General features: G+C 42.6%; 1 protein-coding gene across 2 annotated transcripts in view; it reads left to right on the top strand.

Annotated features, from left to right (window-relative positions):
• ZC4H2 (zinc finger C4H2-type containing) overlaps positions 1-14,325 on the top strand; it is a 31,086-nt gene extending 16,761 nt beyond the window's left edge. The window contains exons 2-5 of one of the 2 annotated variants that reach the window (XM_024555258.3): positions 8,554-8,725; positions 10,276-10,448; positions 11,223-11,385; positions 12,726-14,325. In XM_024555258.3, coding sequence (XP_024411026.1) covers positions 8,554-8,725; positions 10,276-10,448; positions 11,223-11,385; positions 12,726-12,839 — 622 coding nt within the window. In that variant the 3' untranslated portion in view covers positions 12,840-14,325. The remainder of the gene's footprint in view (positions 1-8,553; positions 8,726-10,275; positions 10,449-11,222; positions 11,386-12,725) is intronic. The other variant, XM_024555260.3, reaches the window with a different exon arrangement.
• The last annotated feature ends 7,610 nt before the right edge of the window (positions 14,326-21,935 follow it).

The following is a 21,935-nucleotide window of genomic DNA, read 5'->3' as shown; positions in this document are numbered from 1 at the left end:
CTGGGAAAAGCTACTCATGGTTTGTGTGGTTGCTCAGTGTTGGGGACTCAGGCTTTTTTTATCTTGTCACTTCACCATGTACAGGCTATCGCTCTCATCTACATGGTTCGGGATGGCTCGATGTTCTGTACACATTCTAGGCAACGAGACGAAGGCAAAGGGGGAGTAAATGGCATGCTTCTTTCCTTTAGAGTCACAGCCTACAAGTTGTACTTACCACGTGTGTTTTCATCCCATTGGCCTGAATATTGTCACGTGGACACAAATAGCTGCAAAGTAGGAGGGAAAACTTATCCCTTATTCCAGGCTCAGATGAAAAGAAGAGATTCTATTACTATTAAAGGAGGAGTGAATGAGTTTTGGGAGACAAGGGGCATTTGTATTCTGTGCGTGACCCTAGGGTTTTCAAATTGTTGAGCTGCTTATACATGGAATAAATTCTCTAGAGAAGTAGTGAGAGCTCCATGACTAAATTGTTCAAAGAAGGCCTAATTGAACAGTTGGCAGTGATGTTCTAGAGGCATTTACACAGTGGTTGGGGGAGGAACAGTAGATACCTTTGAAGGTCCTTCCCGGAGGGGACATTCACATGTACTCAGATCCTACTCACATTGGACTGGGAGTTCCTGGAACAACTTGCTCTATATGAATCACTTGGCTGCTGTCAGGGCCCAGCATTGCTCTGTATTTTACTTCACTGCAAATGGCCAAATAAATACAGACCTTTAGATAAAATTCTCATCTAACCACCAGAGATCAGAGATGGGGCAGTGGGGCCAGAGCTATAATAACTTGGCAAAACTCTTAATCAGATCTCGATGGTGGTAGGGATGGAGAGTCACTAGATGAGTCAGGCAGAGGTTGTCCAAGAGAGAAATGAGGAAAGCTCAGGGTGCATTCTGTTACAGATGTCCAATTGAGTGGATCTCCCGAGCTTCCCCATTGCTCCTGCTTTCTGAGTACAAACACAGATACAGGAGCTCACAAGCACTACTGGTAAGAATGTAAACTTGTGTAGCTATCCAGTAGAGCAAATTGGCACTGCTTAGATGAAATAAAAATGTACATTACCTGTGTCCCAGATTTTCCCTCTTGGGATACATCTCCCTAAATTTACTCTGAAAGATACAAGGATATTCATTGAGGTGTTGTTTGTGGAGGGTAGAAATGAAAGCAAAGTGACACTTTATCCATTGGAAGAGTGGACAGGTAAAATGTGATGGATGGCCACATTTAGAAGCAAGAAATCCTGGATGTTAACAGACTGCTGCTTGAAAATATATATATGATCATTTGTCTGTACTGTGTGTGTGTGTAAAATTATGGTGCCACAATGAAATAACTCATTCTGGCTTTAACAGAAGACATTTATCTTCTCACAATCCTGAAAACTGGAAGTCCATGGTATAGGTGCCAGCAATTTTGTTTTCTGGTAAGGGATATTCCTATCTCGTAGACGGCTGCCTCTTTCCTGTGTCCTCACATGGCTTTTCCTCTGTTCTAATGCAAACATAGAAAGAGCTCACATCCCTTCCTTTTCTTGTAAGTGCGCCGATATTATCATATTGGACCCAACTATGATGACTTATTTTATCTTTATGCCTCCCTAAAAGTCCTCTCTCCAAATATAGTCACATTGGAGATTAGGGCTTCAACAGATATATTTTAAGGGAACACAATGCATTCCATAACATTCCACCCTATTACCCACCCATGCTTGTCCTTTTCACATACAAAATTCATCCAACACCCAACAGCCCCAAATGTCTTAACCCATTCCAGCATCAGTGTCCACTTCAAAGTCTCATCTTAATATCATTAATTAGATTGGGGCGAGTTGAGGAATGATTCATCCAGAGGCAAAATTCATTTTGTGAAACCAGACAAATTATCTGCTTTCCAAGTATAATGGTAGGACAGGCATAGGCTAGACATACCCTTTTGAAAAGGAATAAATCAGCAGGAAGATAGGGATGACAAGTCCCAGAAAGAAATTGAAAAAGACACAAATTAATGGAATGAACACAGGTAATTCAGTGTTCATGGATAGGAAGAATTAATCTTGTTAAAATGTCCATACTACCCAAAGCAATATACAGATTCAGTGTAACCCTTAAGAAAATACCAATAACATTTTCACATAACTAGAACAAATAATTTTAAAATTTATATGGATTAACAAAAGATCCTGAATAGTCAAAGCAATCTTGAGAAAGAAGAACAAAGGAGGTATCACACTAACTGATATCAAACTATACTACAAGGGTATAATAATCTAAACAGCATGGTACCAGCATAAAAACAGACACACAGATCAATGGACCAGAATAAATAGCCCAGAAATCAACCCATACTTACATGGTCAGTTAATCTGTGACAAAGAAGGAAACATTATACAGTCTTTTCAGGAAATGGTGTTGGAAAAACTGGACAGATACATGCAAAAAAATGAACCTAGACCACTTTATTATGCCATATACCCCAAACCCCTCAAATTGTATTAAAACTTAAATATAAGACCTGAAACATTAAAACTCCTATAAGAAAACATAGGGAGTAAACTCCGGCATTGCTCTTAGCAATATTCTTTTGGATGTTTCCTCAGGCAAGGGAAACAAAAGAAAAAAATAAACAAATGGGATTACATCAAACTAAAAAGTTTTTGCATAGTGAAGGTAACCAACAGAAACAAAAAGTTGGCTAATTGAAAGTTACATAAAATTATAAAACCTCTAGCAACACAAGCAGAGAGGGTAAAAAAGAAAGACACAAATCACTGACATCAGGAGTGAAACAGGATAATCACTGTAGACCCCACAGGCTTCAAAACAATAGCAAGGGAGTACTATGAACAGTTCTATTCAAGTAAATTGGACAAGTTTCATGAAATAGACTGTTTCTAAAAAAAACTCAAACTACCACAATGTACCCAGCATGAAATAGGTAATTTGAATAACCCTGTAATTGTTTAGAAAATGGAATTTGAAATTTCAAAACTCCGAAAACCAGAAACTTCACTTGAGAATTCTAGAAGTGGTCAAGAAAATTCTTAACAATCTGTCCAGAAAAGTAGAAAAGGAAAGAACACTTCCCAGCTCAGTTTATGAAGCCCGTAATGCCCTGATACCGATTCCAGGCAAGGATAGTATAAGAAAACTACAGCTGATATCCCTCGTTAATATAGGAGTAAAAATCTTTATCAAAACATTGGCAAGTTGAATTCAGCAATACATACACACAAAAAAGTATACACCATGACGAAGTGTGGTTTATTCCAGACAGGCAAAGCTAGGTTATTTTTCAAAAATATATTGATGTCACTTATCTTATCAGGCTATAGGCAAAAATCACATTATCGTGTCAATTTATATAGATAGAGCATATGACAAAGTTCCACACATGTTTATGATAAAATCTCTTTCAAAACTAAAAACAGGGGGAACTGTCTTAACTTGATGAAGTACATCTACAAAAACTCTCCAGTAGCTAATATTACACTTAATTGTGAAAGAATGAATGTTATCCCCATAAGAGCAGAAACAAGGCAAGGATACTCATTCTCAGCACTGCTAGTCAATACAGCATTAGATGTTCTAGGCAGGACAATTAGGCAAAAAAGGAAATAAAAGGCATACAGATGAAAGAGAAGAAATAAAACTGTCACTGTTTGCACATAACATGATGCTCTATGTAGGAAATCCCAAGAAACCCTAAAGAAAACTAAGGAAAAAATCCCCTCCTAGATCTAATTTGTGAGTCAGTAGGGTCGCAGGATATAAGATCAACACACACACACACACACACACACACATTAAAAAATACCAATATCCCTGGCTGGTGTGTCTCAGTGGACTGAGCGCGGGCTGCAAACCCCAAAGGGCTGATGGTTTGATTCCCAGTCAGGGCACATGCCTGGGTTGCAGGCCAGGTCCCTAGTAGGGGGCATATGAGAGGCAACCACACACTGATGTTTCTCTCCCTGTCTTTCTCCCTCCCTTCCCCTCTCTCTGAAAATAAATAAATACACATTTTTGAAATTCAAAACTCAACTCTGAGAAAACAGTCTAATTGGAAAAGGGCCAAGGACATGCACAGATATTTTGTGGAAAAGAATATCCAAGATGGCCAGTAAGTACAAGAAATGGTTTTCAATATCACTAGCCATTAGGGAAATGCAATTTAAGATCATTCTGGGGTATCACCATATATCCTATTAAAACGATTCAAGTAAAATAGAGAGGAACTTTACAGGTAGAGGAACTGGATCACTCATTCATTGTTGGCGAGCACGTGAAATGATCCAGCCACTCGGGAAGACAGTTGGGCAGTTTCCTGAAAAACGGAACATACACTTACCATACAACCCAGCAATTTCAGTCTTGATCATTTATCCCAGAGAAATGAAAACCCATGCTCAGATTGAAGCGTGTACATGGATATTCACACCAGCTTTATTTATAATTTCCCAAACCTGGAATCAGCCCAGATGCCCTTCAGTGAACATTGTTTAGAATTACTTCCTGGTGCTAAAAAAAGCAAAGACCAATTTTAGTTGGTTCTATTATTATTTTTGTAATTCTCCACACACAATGAACCCCCTTATTGTCTTCACCCAGGATGGACTGCTCCCACTGTCCTGCCCTTGGTACACTACTGCTGGGGTCACAGTTGTACCACTGACACTGCTGTCCTTCCAATAAAGCATGGGCTAGGACCCCCCCCAGCAAAACTGACTTCAGAAATAGCAAATAGAGGCTATTTCTGAAACCTATCTTCATACCTCTGTTTTCCATCCCTAAGCAGGAGTCTTGGTCCTTCTGCCACTTAGTCAGGGTCTCTAGTCCTTGCTATTTCTTCCCACATGGACAGTTGAAAGAGGCTGCAAAACACCTTGGGTAGAGCCTGACTAGTGCTTTGAGAAAGGCTTTGTGCCAGTTGGTTTTCCATCTCCAGGTAGCAATTGACTGTGACCCCACCAGGTGAAGTGCCTTTGGTGTATTTTGACTTAATCTGGGATCGCAGTGTCTCCTGCCTAACATCAAGGGGTCCTGTAGGCAGAATTAGACATGGAGGGAGGATTCTATAAAAGGCCTTCATCCAAGCAGGGAAAGATATACTGTGCTGATTTCTATGAAGTGCCAGTGGGAGAAGCTTCTCACCCCTGATTTCATTTAGTAGTACTATTTGGTGACATCTTAAATGAATTTGTTACAAATTACAAAGGCTTGGCCCAGATCTGTAAAATGTCATTATTTATATTGACATTATGAGGGGGTTATAATCTTAGTAACCCCCCCATAAGATTATATAATCTTAGTAACTGGCAATATACCTTGCCACTCACGCTAGTGTACGTACACATATATGAGGTCGGTCCAGACAGTATGCAGCCATGTAATATGAAAAATAGGGACATTTATTGAAGAAGATACAAGAAACATTGTCCATAGAACAATGATGCCTTGGTCCCCTTCAAAGTAGGCACCTTAGGACCTCACACAGTTCTCCCATCGACATCAGTTGCCTCGTCATATTTTCCTGAATCTCATCAATGATCTGAAAGCTGTTCCCTTTCAAAGGTGATTTTAGTTTTAGAAAAAGCCAGAAGTTGCAGGGCACCAAATCTGGGCTGTAGGGGAGTGAGTCACCTGGGTTATTTGATGTTTCACCAAAAAAAACTGCATGAGACGTGATGCGTGAGTGGGCACATTGTCATGAAGCTGCCAATCACCAGTTGCCCATCGCTGCGGCCTTCTGAATCATCCGAATAGTTTCCACAGAAGAATGTTCAGTCTTATCAGAAAATTGGATGCAGATTCCTTGCTCTACTCACTCAGTCATGTTGAATGTGACAGCCACACAGTACACATGCTCACTCAACAGCATCTACCGCCCCCACTGACTCGTACAGTGAAGTGGCCATTGTTCACACATGTGCATTCCAGTCCACTCCTAAGCTGTCAGGCTACACTGATATTGCACAAACCATTCTCGTCATATTAACCATGGTTGGACTTTTTCCAGACAAATTTCATACATGTGCACATGTGTGCATGCACACACACACACCCTACTCACTGTAGGCTCTTTATAACAAAGTTCAAACCACTGTGCTAAAGGCGATAACCATAGCAGGAGAGTTGGGCAGAGTGGGGAGGGAAGGTTACTATCATGTGTCAACCACCCACCATGTGCCATATACTCTGCTTGGGGACATTACATGTCTTAGATAATTTGAACCCTCCCCACATAACCTGTAAAGTAGGTACTATTATTATTCCTGTGTTACTGATGAGGAAGTGAAGTGAGAGGGCTGGGAGAAGTGAAGTGAGATAATCAGGTTAATTTGTTCTCCTGCTGCTTAAAATTCTACAATGATTACCCTTTCCTCAGAGGATAAAAATCTTCACTCCTCATCCCAGTCTCCAGGCTGTGTTCTGCCAACTTCCCTAGATTCATCTCAGGCCCCTCCCCTCGTGCAATATATTCTCCAGCCTTTGTGTAGTTCCTCTAATGCACCATATTCTTTTCTATTCTAGGGCCTTCGCTAAGGTTATTCTCTCTTCCTGCACTGCTCTCCTCTGTGTCTACCTGCGTTTACCAACTACCTCCTACTCAATTCTCCGTGTCTTAGCATAGTGTCACATCCTCGGGTTCTCAGGGAAACTTCCACTGACTTCCCCCCTTACTCTACGATGTCTCTCAGACCATGGTAGATCCCTTTGTTGTGTCCTGTTGCATTGTACATTTCATCCCTCCTACTCATCACATAGTTTTACATGTGACAGTGTGTTCAGGATCTGATTTACTCATTGGATGAATCTTCCTGTTTAGAGAGTACCTGTTCTCTGCTCTATCCCTAGCACCTAGTACAGTGCTTGCCACGTGATAGATGTTTCCTAAATATTTGTTGAATTACTGTATATTTTAATTCTTTATAATGGGTACATTATAGGTACTCTATAAACATAGTTGTTGTCCATTATTATTGTCCAAGGGCAAATATGTAGTCAGGGGCAGGACCAGGATTTATATCCAGGTATGAATCTAATGCTCATGTTTCTTTCACGATATGGCTTTGCCTGCAGATATGAGTTCTAGGCTCAACACTGCCACAACCTGGCTGTATGACTTACAGTGAGACACTATATTGCTCTGAATCTCAGTTCTCCTGCCTATAATTTGGGGTAGGGACAGGTGAAGTTCAGGTTGATCATCATCTAATCTAAAGGAAGAGGAGAATAGAAGTCTATATAGGAGAGGGTATAAATAGTTAATTAATTGACCATTACCAAATCAGTGTGCTCCCTCTGCAAGACAGTTAAACAGGTCTATCAAGAACCCTCAATATGTTCACACCCTTTAGCCCAGGCAACCTCACTCAGGCAGTGTGGAGTAATGGGTAGTATTAGAGAGCCCTGGGATTGAGTCCCAATATTCCTTTTACTACCTCTGTGGTCTTGGGCAAGTTAATACCTGAACCTCATTTTCTTCTTTACAAATGGAATAATAACAGCTATGTTTTTACCCTCTGCTAAGGTAAAAACAATATAATAACATGAAAAGAAACTTTTGAATATAGAAATAAAAATTTCTCCCATGATCCTCTGCACACAGTTCTTTCTGTGATTTTGGTGCCATTGAGGGCTACCTCTTGAGGCAGGAGCCACTGGCACCATTGAGAAAGGAGAGAGAGACTGAAGACAGAAGTAGGCTGAGGTCAGAGACCAGAGTCTAGGGTGTGGACCATGGGGACGGGCTGGAATAAAGGAGAAAGCCAGCTACTGAGGCAGAAGAAAGGAGATGCCAAGTCTGCTAATGGATAATGGGTAGGCAGGACAGGTAGAGAGCCAGTAGGAGGACAACAAGGTGCCCCAGAGGGCCTCCTTCCAAAGTTCTGTGGCCCTTTCATTTAGGCATGCTTCACATGATCTTAAAGATCCTTAAAACTGTACCCCTGCCAGTTCCTTTTCTTGTTTAGTCACGTGCATGTATATTTTGAAATGACAATCTTAGCATAAATACCTTTTTATTGAGTAGTATATCTTCAATGTTCTTCAAGTCACAAGTTTTCCTAATGATTCCTTTTCAAGGTTGCCACATATTCCAATTTTACCCATAGCCCAGAAAGCACATTCCTATGTGTTAACTTTTTTGCGTCCTTGAATTACTTTCTTGGAATAAATTCCCAGGTGTGCGATTACTGAGTCAGTCAGAGGTTATGCAACTGGAACATAACAACTAGAACAGGTTTTATTTTTCCAAGAAAAGAAATGAGCTACAATATTTTTTTTTCTTCCTCTCCTGGAACTGATGAGTTGACCTTATCAAGTTGTGCTGTCCAGTATGAGAGCCATTAACCACATGCAGCTGTTTAAAGTTTGATTCATTAAAATGAAACAAAATTTAAAATTTAGTTTCTCAGTTGCACTAGCCACATTGCAAGTGCTCAGTAACTACACGTGTCTAGCCTTCGCTCAGAACCTAACTCTGTACTCCATTCTCATTTTCCTCTCTTCTTCCGGTCTCTATCCTGGTTCGGGGGAATTGCAGGAATAAGACCCTGCAGATGGAGAAGATCAAGGCCCGTTTGAAGGCTGAGTTTGAGGCCCTTGAATCAGAGGAGAGACACCTGAAGGAATACAAGCAGGAGATGGACCTCCTGCTACAAGAGAAGATGGCCCATGTGGAGGAACTCCGACTGATCCATGCTGACATCAACGTGGTAGGTGGCTGGCTGCCTAAAGCCTACCTCTGAGCCCTTTCAGGAATAAGTAATAGTGAATGTTGTGGTATCTCCTCAAGATGTGGCTGTGGCCAACTTGGGGGAGTAGACATCCAGCTGTGGTAGAGTGGAAGAATCCAGGAGTCCTGAGATCCAGCCTGGCTCAGTCACTGACTGACTGTATATCACTGGGCAAGTCCCTTCTTCTCCCTGGGCCGTATTTTCCCTCCCTGTACTATGAGAGGGATTCAGTCACACCTAAGGTCTCTTTCAGCTCTGATGTACTTATTATTGGAGTCTGGGAGTTAGGAGCCAGCCTTGGTGAAAAGGAGAGCAGGTAGTTGATGCTGAGATGTAGCCTAAAGGGCTCCAAAGTTTCTGTAACTAAGCCAAAACAAATCATATCTGCCAACCTGCCAAAGTGGGGCCCCTCATTAGAGTCTCTCTTTTGGAGATCCTTGGAACGTGGTGAATGAACTATGCATATGTGGTAAGTCCCCAACATTTTGGAGTTATTCAAGCAGAGTCTGAATGACCACCTGTCTGGGCTGCATGCAGAATCGATGATTCCTTCACCAGGAGAGATGTTGGAGGTGTTGACCTGTAAGGTCCTTCCTTCCCAACTCGTAGAGCCTATGACAATGGGAAGCCTTTTTTTTTTTTTTTTTTAATTTGAAGGAATTTCTATTCTTGAGAAACTCATTTCTCTGACAATACTTATTTCCTGATTTTTCTAGGCCTAGAATTTTAAAGGAAATATGAATGCAATTTGGACAGTAAGTATTTGGGATTTTCTGTGTCACAGATCACAGGATTCCAGGGTCTCATGAGGAGTTGGCAGTTTTGCTGCCAGCAAACCCAAGTGTACAGACCCAATGAAATGAACAGGATGTTAGCCAGAGAGGGGCTGAGAATCTAGGTGAATACTCAAACTTGAATATTCATCAGAGTCACCTGGAGGGCCTGTTAAAACAGATTGTTTGATTCCACCCTCAAGCTTCTGCTTCAGTAAGTCTAGGGTGGTGCCTGAGAATTTGCATTCCTAATGAGTTCCCAGGTGATGCTGATGCTGCTGATCTGGTGAGCACATTTGGAGAACCAATAGTTTAGGAGAAAGGCCACTGGCCTGGGAGGCAGAATCCCTGAGTTTTTAATCTAGGCTTTGCCTCTAAGAAGTACTTCTCTGACGAAGTTCCTTCTCTCTGAGCCAATTCCCTCATCTGTAGAATGGTGTACACTAAGATGCTGTATTTGAATAATAACTACCATTTATTCAGTCTGTACTCTGTGTTAGCCCCTATACCGAGAGCTTTATATAAATTCAGTCATTGAATCCTCACCAAGATTATATGAGGCAGGCACTATTATTATCACCATTATACAGATGAAGAAACTGAGGCTTGACAAGAGTCACATAAAATACACAGCAGATTGAGGATTTGACCATATATTGGTGTGGCTCTGGAGCCTGTGCTATCATCCACTCACCTGTACGGCCTCATTGAGAATCTTGGGGTTTTTTCCTGTGCCTACCTCACTCTGTGTTCCAGATGGAAAATACCATCAAACAGTCTGAGAATGACTTAAACAAGCTGCTAGAGTCTACCCGCCGTCTACATGATGAGTATAAGCCACTGAAGGAACATGTGGATGCCCTGCGCATGACTCTGGGCCTGCAGAGGCTCCCTGACCTATGTGAAGAGGAGGAGAAGCTCTCCTTGGAGTAAGCAGCCTCCCCTCTGTCCCTGCAACATCCTCCCCACCCCCCAGAGCTTGGTCTGAAAGTCAGTCCTGGCCCCAGGCCTGTAAGTGCCTGACTCATTGCATGGACCTTGGGCTTGTCCCTGTGCTGGGCTGTTACACCAAAAGAAGGATGATTAAACTGGAATTACTAGAAGGCTTTTAAAATTGTGTGATTTTAACAGAAGACTATGTCTATGACTCATGGGTATGTATGACTCTTAAGAGGTTACTTCCCAGGAGAAGGTCGAGAAGGGGTATCCAGAAGCCTTTGAAAATACAGAGTGCCGGGCTTTCATGGTCTCCAGGGGCTAGGCTGGAACTTCATCCTAAGACTCAGAAGCGAGAGACAGAGTTCAGTTCAGGAGATGGAAACACACTTCCTTAAGGTAGAGCAGGCTGCCTGTGGAAGTGGAGGCTTTCTTGTTCCTAGAGGTATGCCAGGAGGGGCCTGCGGACACGATAGAAATCCTGCAAAAGAACAAGAAATGGGGGATAGGTGAATGCCCTTTGAGGACTTGGCTAACCCTTGATTTCTTTATTTTCTGAGTCTGTCAGAGCAAGGAGTGAGAGGATTACACTTCCTAGCAGACAAAGGATCTGGAACCCAGGGAGAAGAGACTTGTGCTAGAGAGGGTGCAGGAACTTTGTGTAGTGAACCTCAGCCCAACCCCCTTGGTTCAATGGCATGGGGTCTTTAAGAGGGGCAAGGTTCTTGTTTTCAGAATGATCCAGCTAATGTCTCTCCTCTCCTAAGTTACTTTGAGAAGCAGAAAGCAGAGTGGCAGACGGAGCCTCAGGAGCCCCCCATCCCAGAGTCCCTGGCCGCTGCAGCCGCTGCCGCACAACAACTTCAAGTGGCTAGGAAACAGGACACCCGGCAGACAGCCACCTTCAGGCAGCAGCCCCCACCTATGAAGGTGAGTGAGCTGAGTAGGGCCTGTGGAAGAAGCAAGTTATCCTTAAGCAGCCCTGTGGAAGGCTGGTTTTGAAATACAGTCATACCTCAGTACTCGAAGCTTTCACAACTTGTCAAACCCTGTACTCGTCACATTTTGATGAGAAAAAATGTTTCGGCACTCAGTGCTTGCTCGCCACTCATTGCACTTGCGAGAACGTGTATGCCTCATGACACCACCATGCAGGAGAAAATGCTTCATCAATTGTCACTTGCTCACCACTCATTGGAATAAATTAACGACAAGTACCAAGGTATCACTCTATTGGCTTTACTTATTTGGGGCCTTTCTAAAACAGCCTTTGGGACACAGAGGAAGGGTGTGTGGTGTGTGTGCTGGAATGGACCTGCTGTTTTGTTGCCTCACATTCCCAGAGCAGTTAGAATGCAGGGAGATTGGCAGGCATTGCTAAAATATATTCAAAAAGTTAGGAACATGACTGGTACAAATATACAGTAAGCAAGTATAAAGCTGGTTCCAATAGCATTTGAGGAACAGATAATCATATAGTGAGGAAAGGAAAGGAATGCTGAAATAAGTTTGCAAAGTTAAATACAGAACTGGTTAATGTCCTACAGGGCAATAAAACTGTAACATTTGTGATTATCTTTTCTTCTGAACAGAAATAATCTGCATCTCTCCTGGGCCAAAAGCATTTGTTGTTCATCAGTATAAGTCACTGAGTCTGGGCTCTGATGGATGGTAAATAATTTTTAAAAAAAAAGTAAATAGTCAAACAAAGGGCCATCCTCCTAGGGCAGACGTTGGCAAACTAGAGCCCACAGGCCAAGTCAGAACTGCTCTTCTTTTTTGTAAATAAAGTTTTATTGGTCCACACGCATGCCTGTTGATGTATTGTCTGTAGATTCTTTCATGTAAAACATACAGTATTGAATAGCTACAACTAAGATCATCTGACCTAAAAAGTCTAAAATGTTTACTATTTTGGCCTTTACAGAAAATGTTTACTGATACCTGTCTTTGAGAATTGATTCTTGAGCAGGCCTGTTAAACCATGCTCCATTATAACGCTAAATGCATACGCGATTCTCATTTGGCCTTATGTGCAAGTTCTGGGTGTTTTTCCTCAGTACCCGTGTTTGACCTTCACTCCCTTACATCCTTTACATCCCTTACATCCAGCACTGATCTCTCTTCTTGGGTCTCACTCAGTGCTTACTGCTTCTTCCTGTTGGGAAAATCACAATTGTTTTCTGGACCCCTGCGAATCAGAAGGCTCAATGAACCATAGACTAGAGGAATCTGACCACTAACTTTCTTTGTCCTTTGTACCCCACCAGGCCTGCTTGTCATGTCATCAACAAATTCACCGGAATGCACCCATATGCCCTCTGTGCAAAGCCAAGAGTCGGTCCCGGAACCCCAAAAAGCCAAAACGGAAGCAGGATGAATGAAGAGAGGGGGAACACAGAGAGCTCTACTGCTCATAACCCCTCCCCTTGGCCAGTGAACGATGTCCTGATGTGAAACAACCCTTCCCCACCTCTACCGAGTCTCCAATTTAATGTGATGGAAGCACAACCCCTCTCTCACTTCGCTCTTATTTCTTTCTGCTCTCGGGGTTTCTGGTTTAGGAAGAGATGTGGTTCAGGTGCTAATGACAGTATGTCTGATAATCCCTTCTCTTCCACCCGCATTTCAACCCCTGCTCTTGCTTGGAGCTAAGGCTAGGGCAGAAGGCCCAAATGTGATTCTCTGTCTCTTGTGCCTGAGGGCTGGGACCTAAGGTCTGAGGGTTGGGGGAGGCCCATATCTTGTTTAGTATAAAGGCTCCAGTGTGCCCTTCCTTAAGAGAGAGGGGAACGGAGAAGGAGAGGGAGAGAAACATCAATGTGTGGTTGCCTCTCACATGCCCCCTACTGAAGACCTGGCCCGCAACCCAGGCATGTTCCATGACTGGGAATCAAACCGGTTCCTTTAGGTTCACAGGCTGGCACTCAGTCCACTGAGCCAGGGCTCCCTCCCTGTACTTTTGCCTTAGGCCTTGAAGGGACAACAATGACTTTCCAATAGGCCTGGTGCATTTATCTTCCCTACCCTCATCTCATCCTCAAGGCCCAGAGGTAATTTGGACAAGCTCTCCTGTTTATATTCATTTTGGAGGACTGGGTGTTGGTATAGAGTTCACCATCCCACACCACCCCCAGTCTCCCAGATACACAAAAGTTCTCAAGTACCAGGCTGTGTGTCTGGGGATCCCGAGATCTGCAGGTCTTTCTCCCATAGTCCTAATGTTTGCAAATCAGTAGTAGAAGTTCCCCGTGGTGAAATCAGGGAGCTGGAGCTATACCCCCTTCATTAAGTCCTACCAAACTCGCTGCCTAAGTCTTCGCTCTAGGGCTCTGTTACAGGGGTTGCCTTAGGCTTGGATGGGCCCCATGCTGACAATTGTGTTGCCATTTATTCAAATCACAGGAGTGGGTTGAGATTTGAGTGAGTGGCAATTACTTTACCCATGTGAGTGGGTGGGACTTCTCCATTTATCCCTCTTTCTCTTGGGTCTTCCCTCTTCTGTAAGTCAGCCTCAGCTCAGGTCAGCTGCTGGCCACCCCCTTTCCTGTGGATTGTGCAGGTGGCTTTCCCTCCCCAAAGAAAAGGCACCAGGGTCACCAAGCCCTACTGCTCTCTACTCCACCAAAGCCAGATCTCTAATAAAGTCACCTCAGACTTAAGGGACAGGGATGGGGGTTAGCTGACTGAAAAAGTTTTAGCTCCAGGTCTCAGTCCTTGGCTGGGGAAGGAGAGATATTTTTCTTCCTTCCTTAACTGCAGTTTTAAGTTTCCACAGTGTCTGTGTGTTCAAAATATAAGAGATTCCTCTGCTCTTGGAAAGTAAGAGTGTTATGTCTGTATAAATCCTTTTAAATAAACATTTGTTCATTGGAGTAAATGCTGACTGAGTGCTTGTAAGTACCAGGTAATAGAAAAGATGCAATGCCCTTTTTTCTTCTGAGTAGCTCTTCTTCAGCCTTATTCACTCCACCCTACACATGAGGAAACTGGGCACACTGCTGCACAATAATCTATCTCACCATCATAATAATTTCCACTTACTCTGTGGCAGGTCTCTATGCAAGATGCTTTATAGAAATGATTGTATTTGATATTCAAAACAACCCTTCAAGCTAAGTACTTTTATTACCATTTTCCAAAAAGGTAAACTGAAGTTCAGAGAAGTGAAATAACTTGTCCATAGTGAACAAACAGCTAGTAAGAGACGTTTCAGGATTTAAACCCAGCTTTGTCTGGTTTCAGAGACCATTTTCTTTCTACGTGTTCTCCGTGATCTGCTTTTCTCCCCTTTGGAATGGCATGATGATAGTTGTTGAGATAACTCTGGACTAAAAATGAGGGGCTAGGAATCTAGTGACTGACACAGGAATAGAAAGAGGCCTGATCCTCTGTAGAGACTCAATAGGGAATAACTCTGAAGGGCATTGCAGCTTGAGAGTTCCCCATAGGGAAGACTGAAGTTTCCGGTAAGACTGCATGGCAGTTCTATAGCTCCCTCTGTCCAGTCGTGTCTCATTCTCTTCTCTTCCACAATCACGGATTCCAAGAGCGCTCTAACTGACATCCTCAACATTAAACTGTCCTAGGGCTTCCCAGAAATGCCAGAGCTGACAAAAACTTCTCTGTGCCTTATCTGGAAAATGGGGAAAACAGTATATGAGGGGGGACCCCAAAAAGTGGAATTTATTTAAAAAATTGTGTATTTATTCTTACATGTTTAAATGGCAGTCCCCTTCAAAGTACTTGCCATTTGATACAATACACCTATCGAGACATTTTTTCCACTGCTCAAAACAGTTTTTGAACTGGTGGATTTTTTTTTCAATGTTTAAAAATTGTATTTTTATTTTTAAAATTACTTTATTGCTGTTCAATTACAGTGGTCTGCATTTTCTGCCCCCCTCCCCCCCACCCCAGTCAAACCCACCTCCCTCCCTTGCTTCCATCCTCCCCCTTGGTTTTGTCCATGTGTCCTTTATAGTAGTTCCTGTAAGCCCCTTTCCCCACTGTCCCCTCCCCACTCCCCCCTGGCTATTGTTAGATTGTTCTTAACTTCAATGTCTCTGGTTATATTTTGTTTGCTTTTCTTTTGTTGATTATGTTCCGCTTAAAGGTGAGATCATATAGTATTTGTTCCTCACCATCTGGCTTATTTCACTTAGCATAATGCTCTCCATGAACTGGTGAATTTTGATGTCTTTTAGTGTTTCTGCCGTTTTTTGTTTCACCTCTTCCACATCAACAAAATGTTTTCCTTTGAGGACTTTTTTGATCCAGGGAAATAAAAAAAAAAAAGTCCCTCAGGTGAGATAGGGTAAATGGGGAGGATGGGGCATAGGGGTCATGCCATTTTTGGTCAAAAACTGCTAACACTCAGCACGCTGTAAGTAGGTGACCTCATAAATCACACATCCTGAAGTGGGCAAATGCGTTGAAAGAGTCTTCAAATAAAATTCACTGAAGCCAAATGCAGCCTCTCACAACAATGCCAGCTGGTACACTGATACAGATGGGTTCCTAGAACACTCACGTACTGGGGAAACCCTGAACTACAAGGGACCCGCCCTTCAGAAGATAATTCCATGGGGGTTTTTTTGGGTCCCCCCCTCATAGTACTTACTTCTGGGGCCATTGTGAGCAATGTCAGGCACATAAGTATGAATTATCTTCTTCCTCTTGTGTGTTTAGCACCACGTAGATTGGATATTCAGTCAAAAGAAATACTGTTCATGTTACCTGATATTATTGTATCACCCCAGAGTTGTTCAGCTGCGAGCCTGCTTTGGTGGTGGCTCAGGCTCACTCTGGGCAAAGGAAGGACATTCAGCTGTGTTACTTGGAGTGCACCTTAACCTGTATAAGCCCCAGTAAGTCCCTGTGCAGGGGTGTCCAACCTGTAGCCCACGGGCCACAAGCGGGCCACGAGCAGCTCATGGTGGCTATGAATGCAGCCCAACACAGAATTGTAAATTTACTTAAAACATGATGAGATTGTTTGGTGATTACATGTTGCAATGTATTTAATGTGTGGCCCAGGACAACTCTTCTTCTTCCACTGTGGCCCAGACACGCCTAAAGGTTGGACAGCCCTGTAAGAGCCTTAGTACAGTGGCTTTAAATGACACAGTAGACCGGATGGATTTAATGATATTTTTAAAGCATTTCACCCCAAAGCAGCAGAATATACATTCTCTTCAAGAGCACATGGAAAATTTTCCAGGGAGAGATCACATGTCAGGGCACAAAACAATTCTCAATAAATGTAGAAGATTGAAATCCTATCAAGCAATCTCTCTGACCACAATGATGTGAGACTAGAAATCCATTACCAAGAAAACCCCCCCTAGAAAACACACAAATACATGGAAGCTGAACAATATGTTACTAAACAATGAATGAGTTAACAATGAGATCAAGGAAAAAATTAAGATAGTTTGAAACAAATGAAAATGTAAACACAACCCAAAATATATGTGACACAAAAACAGCAATTCTAGGATGGAAATTTGTAGTAATTGTGAGCCCAGGTCAAGAAGTAAGGAAAATCTCAAATAAACAATCTAACTTTGCACCTAAATGAACTGGCAAAGGAACAACAAACAAAGCCCAAAGGGAGTAGAACCAAGCAAACAGTAAAGATCAGAGCAGAAATAAGCAACATAGAGAGTAAAAAATACAAAAGATGAGTAAACCCGGAGATGGTTTTTTGAAAAGATAAACAAGATTGATAAACATTTAACCAGATATATCAGGAAAACAGAGAGAGGACTCACATAAATAAAATCAAAACCAGAAGAGGGGAAGAGACAACTGATGTCACAAAAATACACAAGGTCATAAAAATATAGTATGAACAATTATACGTCATCAAATCAAACAATCTAGAATGGGTAAATTCCTAGAAACATACATTTTTAGGACTCCATGTCCGCTTTCTGTTCGTCACACCTCTACAATGTTCACCAGGATCTGTCCTCTTTCTTTTAGTTCCTCCTGCTCAGCTACTCCTGGACTTCACAGAGGCCTCTGGCCTGGGATACTCTCCCAGCCCATCTACCCCAATCCTGCCTTCCTACTCCAGCCTAAACACCCTGGTCCATTGCTTTGACACTTCACTAGCCAATACCTTCAGCTCTTCTTGTCCCCGTCCTTCTTTCTTACTGCCTGACGGGATAAATGCTGCTGTTGTGCTGGGCAACCAAATGCTGCTAGGAACACATCCCAGCCCTGTGTAGTCTGGTCCTGCTTAGCCTTCATGGTCCCCAACTTCAACTGGTCCTTTAGCACTATGCAGTCAGCCACTGGTCACCTTCTTTTCCTGTTTCCTTAGTGAGGAAGAGTGGGGGATACTACCTAGAGGCCACATTGGTGCTCAGAATTGCATGTGTTAAAACAGCATAAGTAGGAAGGAACAATTACACTTAGGCTGATCAGAGTTTGAATTTTATGCCTTCCACTTATGTGACCTTGGACAAGTCAATAATCTCTCTTAAGCCTTGTTTTCCTCTTCTGTAAAGTGTGGAAAATGGTGTTGTGAAGCATGCATCTAAGGGTTTAGAAAAATACTCGGCAGATAGTAGGTGCTCAGTAAATGATAGCTGTTATTCCCTAGTGCCCCGGGTGGTACTCTGAGTGGCAATACATCTTAATGCCAAGTCTGACTGCTTAGTTGGAAGAAGCTGCTGACCAAGTTGCTACCCTTATGGGCACTGTGATAGGCCTGAGCCTGAAGCTAGGCACATAAGGGTCTTAGAGAAGAGATGGAGGACCCCAAGGATAAAGTAAGCCACTTAACTTTTCTGAACCTCAGTTTACTCACATACAAATTGGGGATGATAGTTCTCACTTAGCACAGCTGTCAGGGCTTTAGGAATGATCAAATGTTTTAATGGATGCTAAAGTGGTTTTGTAAATTATAACAAAGGCTCCTCATGCTCGTTGTTTGTCTGTGCGCTCTCTCACAAGGGTTATCTTTGTTCTTGGACCTTGACTCAGAATACGGCAGGAGGAAGTGGTGACCGCCTTAGGATGTCGCTCTCAGCAACAGCTTCCCCAGACAAACAAAGCAAAAGATTAGCTGCAGTCCAGATAACCTGACTCCTTGTTTCTATTCTGGCAGCAGCTTAGAGTGAAAAACTTGAAAACTATTTCCAATATTGTGGTTACCCTGTGAGCGAAATGTTGAGTCACCTAAGAAGCTGATTAGATGAGCTCTACCTCAAGGGCTAAAGTAGATGACCTTTTGAGGATGTGCCTAGCCCCAGGATGTGGTGTTGTAATAAACCTCAAATCAGAAGTACAGTTTCGCATCTACTGCTAACTTCCTGTGAGATCTTGTGTGAGTCCCATCTTTTCTCTAGGCTTCAGTATTTCTACCTTCAGAATAATGGGAGTCATACAAGATCCGTGGTTTCCAACTGCTGGCCCAAGGGACTGAAGCCCCTAGAATCACCTGGGAAACAAAAATCACTGAACACCTATGAAGCACCCATGTTGATAAGTTGAGGCTGAATCGGATCAAGTCTCTAGATGTTATTATTAGATTACAGGAATGCAATGGCAGAGGAACATGTTAAATGACACCACCGGAGCACAATTAGTAAAATTCAGAATGTAGGAGATTCTGTAGGGCAAATGTAGTTTTACTAAGAAATACATAGAAAGAAAATAAGGGTAGGAGAATGACTTACTTTTCAATTGGCTGCTTTAACAAATTTCCACAAACTGTGTGGATTAAAACAACACAAACTTATCTTGCAGTTGTACAAGTCAAGGTCCAATGTGATTATCACTGAAGCGTTGGCAGAGCTACTTTTCTGTCTGGAAGCTCCATTTCCTGGTCACTTTTCACTTCTAGAGGCTTCCCGCGTATCTTGACTCACGGCCCCCTTCCTCCATCTTGAAAGCCAGCACATCTCTGCTATCCCTGCATACTCACATGCCTGTCCGATTCTCCTCTCCTGGCATCCTCTTCCACCGTTCAGGACGTTTGTGATTGCACTGGGTCTACCCACAGAATGCACAATAATCTATTTTAAAACCAGCTCATTAGCACTCTTAATGCTATCTGCAACCTCAATTTTCCTTTGCCATGTAACCTAACATACTCATAGCTTTCAGAGATTGGAATGTGGACAACCCTACGGGGCCATTGTTCTCCCTATTACTGAGAATTTGTAGGTTAAAAAAGAACTAAAATATAAATCAACCAAATGCAGTCTCTGGATATGGGAATTAATCCCAATTCAAACAAACTGACTATAAAATATAAGAACAATTGGGGAAATTTAATTGAACATCTGATGACAGTAAGAAATTGTTAACTTTTTAAGGTATGTTAATAATACTGTGGTAATGTTGGAAAACAGAGTCCTTTTTTAAAAAAAATACATAATGACATATTTTGGGATGAATTCACATAGCTTTGGAATTTTATATAAAATAATCCAGTGAGGAGGTGAGAGAGTAAAGGGTGGTATAGAGTGGTTACATACAGACAAATGTTGAAAACTGGGACATGGGTACATGAGAGTTGATGAAACCATTATCTCTGTGTAGATGCATGATTTATTTATTATAAAATCATTTGGTAAAAAATTGGTTTGCAATAAATAGTGGCAACAAAAAAGGGGCCACATACTAAAACTGGCAAACACGGGGAGGGGCAGGGCATGGCCGGCCATATCAACTTGGTGACCAGAAGTAAACACACAAGATGGTCTAAACACAAAAATTCATAACTAAAGTAGTCATGGTGGGTAGTCACGTCCTCGCCTTGTGGCTTCCCTGACAAAGGTCAGTCTTTACCTGAAGCGAGCCCTGTCTATTGTCTCTGTGATTTAAGATAACATACCTGGAAATGTCAGAATAATTTTTTCCAGACTCCTCGAAGGCACACATGCCAGCCCCAGAGCACAAGACAACCAGAACACAAGGCCACAAAACACCTCTGTCATCGTGTTTCACGTACACCATCCATATGCAGTATAAATTTTCAATATTAACTATCCTGTACCCACCCACATAAAATAAGTATGTATTTCTCCATTTTGCTTTTTATCCAATCCTAGAGATTTCCATGCTTTGCTTTCTCCTGCCCTCTTCATCTGCCACCAAAAGATTTCGAGTAACCGTCTTTATGTCTTCTCCTTTGATCCCAATGTATAGAATGAGTTGCAAGACTTCCATTCTCTGAAGCATTTTCTCAATCTCTTGAAGTTTTGCTTCCAAACATGTCCTCACAATTTTGACTCAAACTCTCTTAAGACCATTCTATAGGCTGGTCATTGTTTCATCAACATTGACTTGGTGTAATTGACAGGATTCCAAAAAAGCCCACCTGCGATTACCCTGCAGACACGGACCCACTGCTAGGTACCAGCAGGCGCCCATTGAGCTACACTGGTTCCCTGCTTCACATCAGGTGAATCTGGGGTGAGTTTTGTCTTGGAATTCTGGACCTCTTTTGCTTGCCGTAGCAGGGTCCCCTAATTGTTGGAGCTGTTCTTAGAAAATCCTCAAGATGGCACTAAAGGATAAGCGTTGAAATGGACAGCTGCTTCCAATTCCAGCTTTTCAAATTGGAATTACTTACTGTGAGTCTGAATTAAACCTTTTGCCAAATGAGTCTGAACTTGTTCAGCTCCAAAGATAAGGGCCCCTACTCCCGACAGCCTGAATCTTGGGTATTCTTAAGTGACTAAGAATCCGGTGGGGGTTCCCTCAGGAATGCTCAGGATGTGAAGCTACCTCATAAAGAAATCAGACACTCTAATTAAATTGACTCATCTGAGGATGTGCACAGAAAGGCTGATTGTCTAGTGCTCCCAGTCCTTGTGGTTTTATTAGACAGCTGGGGAGAGAGACTGAGACATGTAAGGAGAGCTGCAGTTACTCGGCAGGTGACAGGCCCTTACAGCTTAACCGGTAAGCAGCGCACAATATCACTAGAAAGTTGAGCAGACACTGCAGGGTCTCAAAATAAAACTCAAATTAACATGGGAAATAGTGTTTCCAATGCTGACAACCTCCAAGAACCCCAGCCTTCTAATAACATTCCCACAGGCTATATGTATAATTCCTATGGAAGTTTAACCAGCAAGTGCCTGCATGGAAAGATTTAATCCATCCATTTACTGATGGGCACCTGGGTTGCTTCCAGCACTTGGCTATTGTAAATGGTGCTGCTATGAACATTGGGGTGCATAGGTTCTTTTGGACTGGTGTTTCAGGGTTCTTAGGGTATAATCCCAGCAGTGGAATTGCCGGGTCAAAAGGCGGTTCCATTTTTAGTTTTCTGGGAAAATTCCATACTGTTTTCCACAGGGGCTGCACCAGTCTGCATTGCCACCAACAGTGCACTAGGGTTCCCTTTCCTCCGCATCCTCTCCATTAACTAAAAGTGCTATCAGCTTGAGATGGCCAAACTGATACACTTTCGACACCTCCAAACTGATTTTCCTGTGTGCTCAGCTGGA

The sequence above is a fragment of the Desmodus rotundus genome, chromosome X, assembly GCF_022682495.2.
Source record: "Desmodus rotundus isolate HL8 chromosome X, HLdesRot8A.1, whole genome shotgun sequence".
Lineage (NCBI taxonomy): Eukaryota > Metazoa > Chordata > Mammalia > Chiroptera > Phyllostomidae > Desmodus > Desmodus rotundus.
This window is presented reverse-complemented; position numbering and strand designations above follow the sequence as displayed.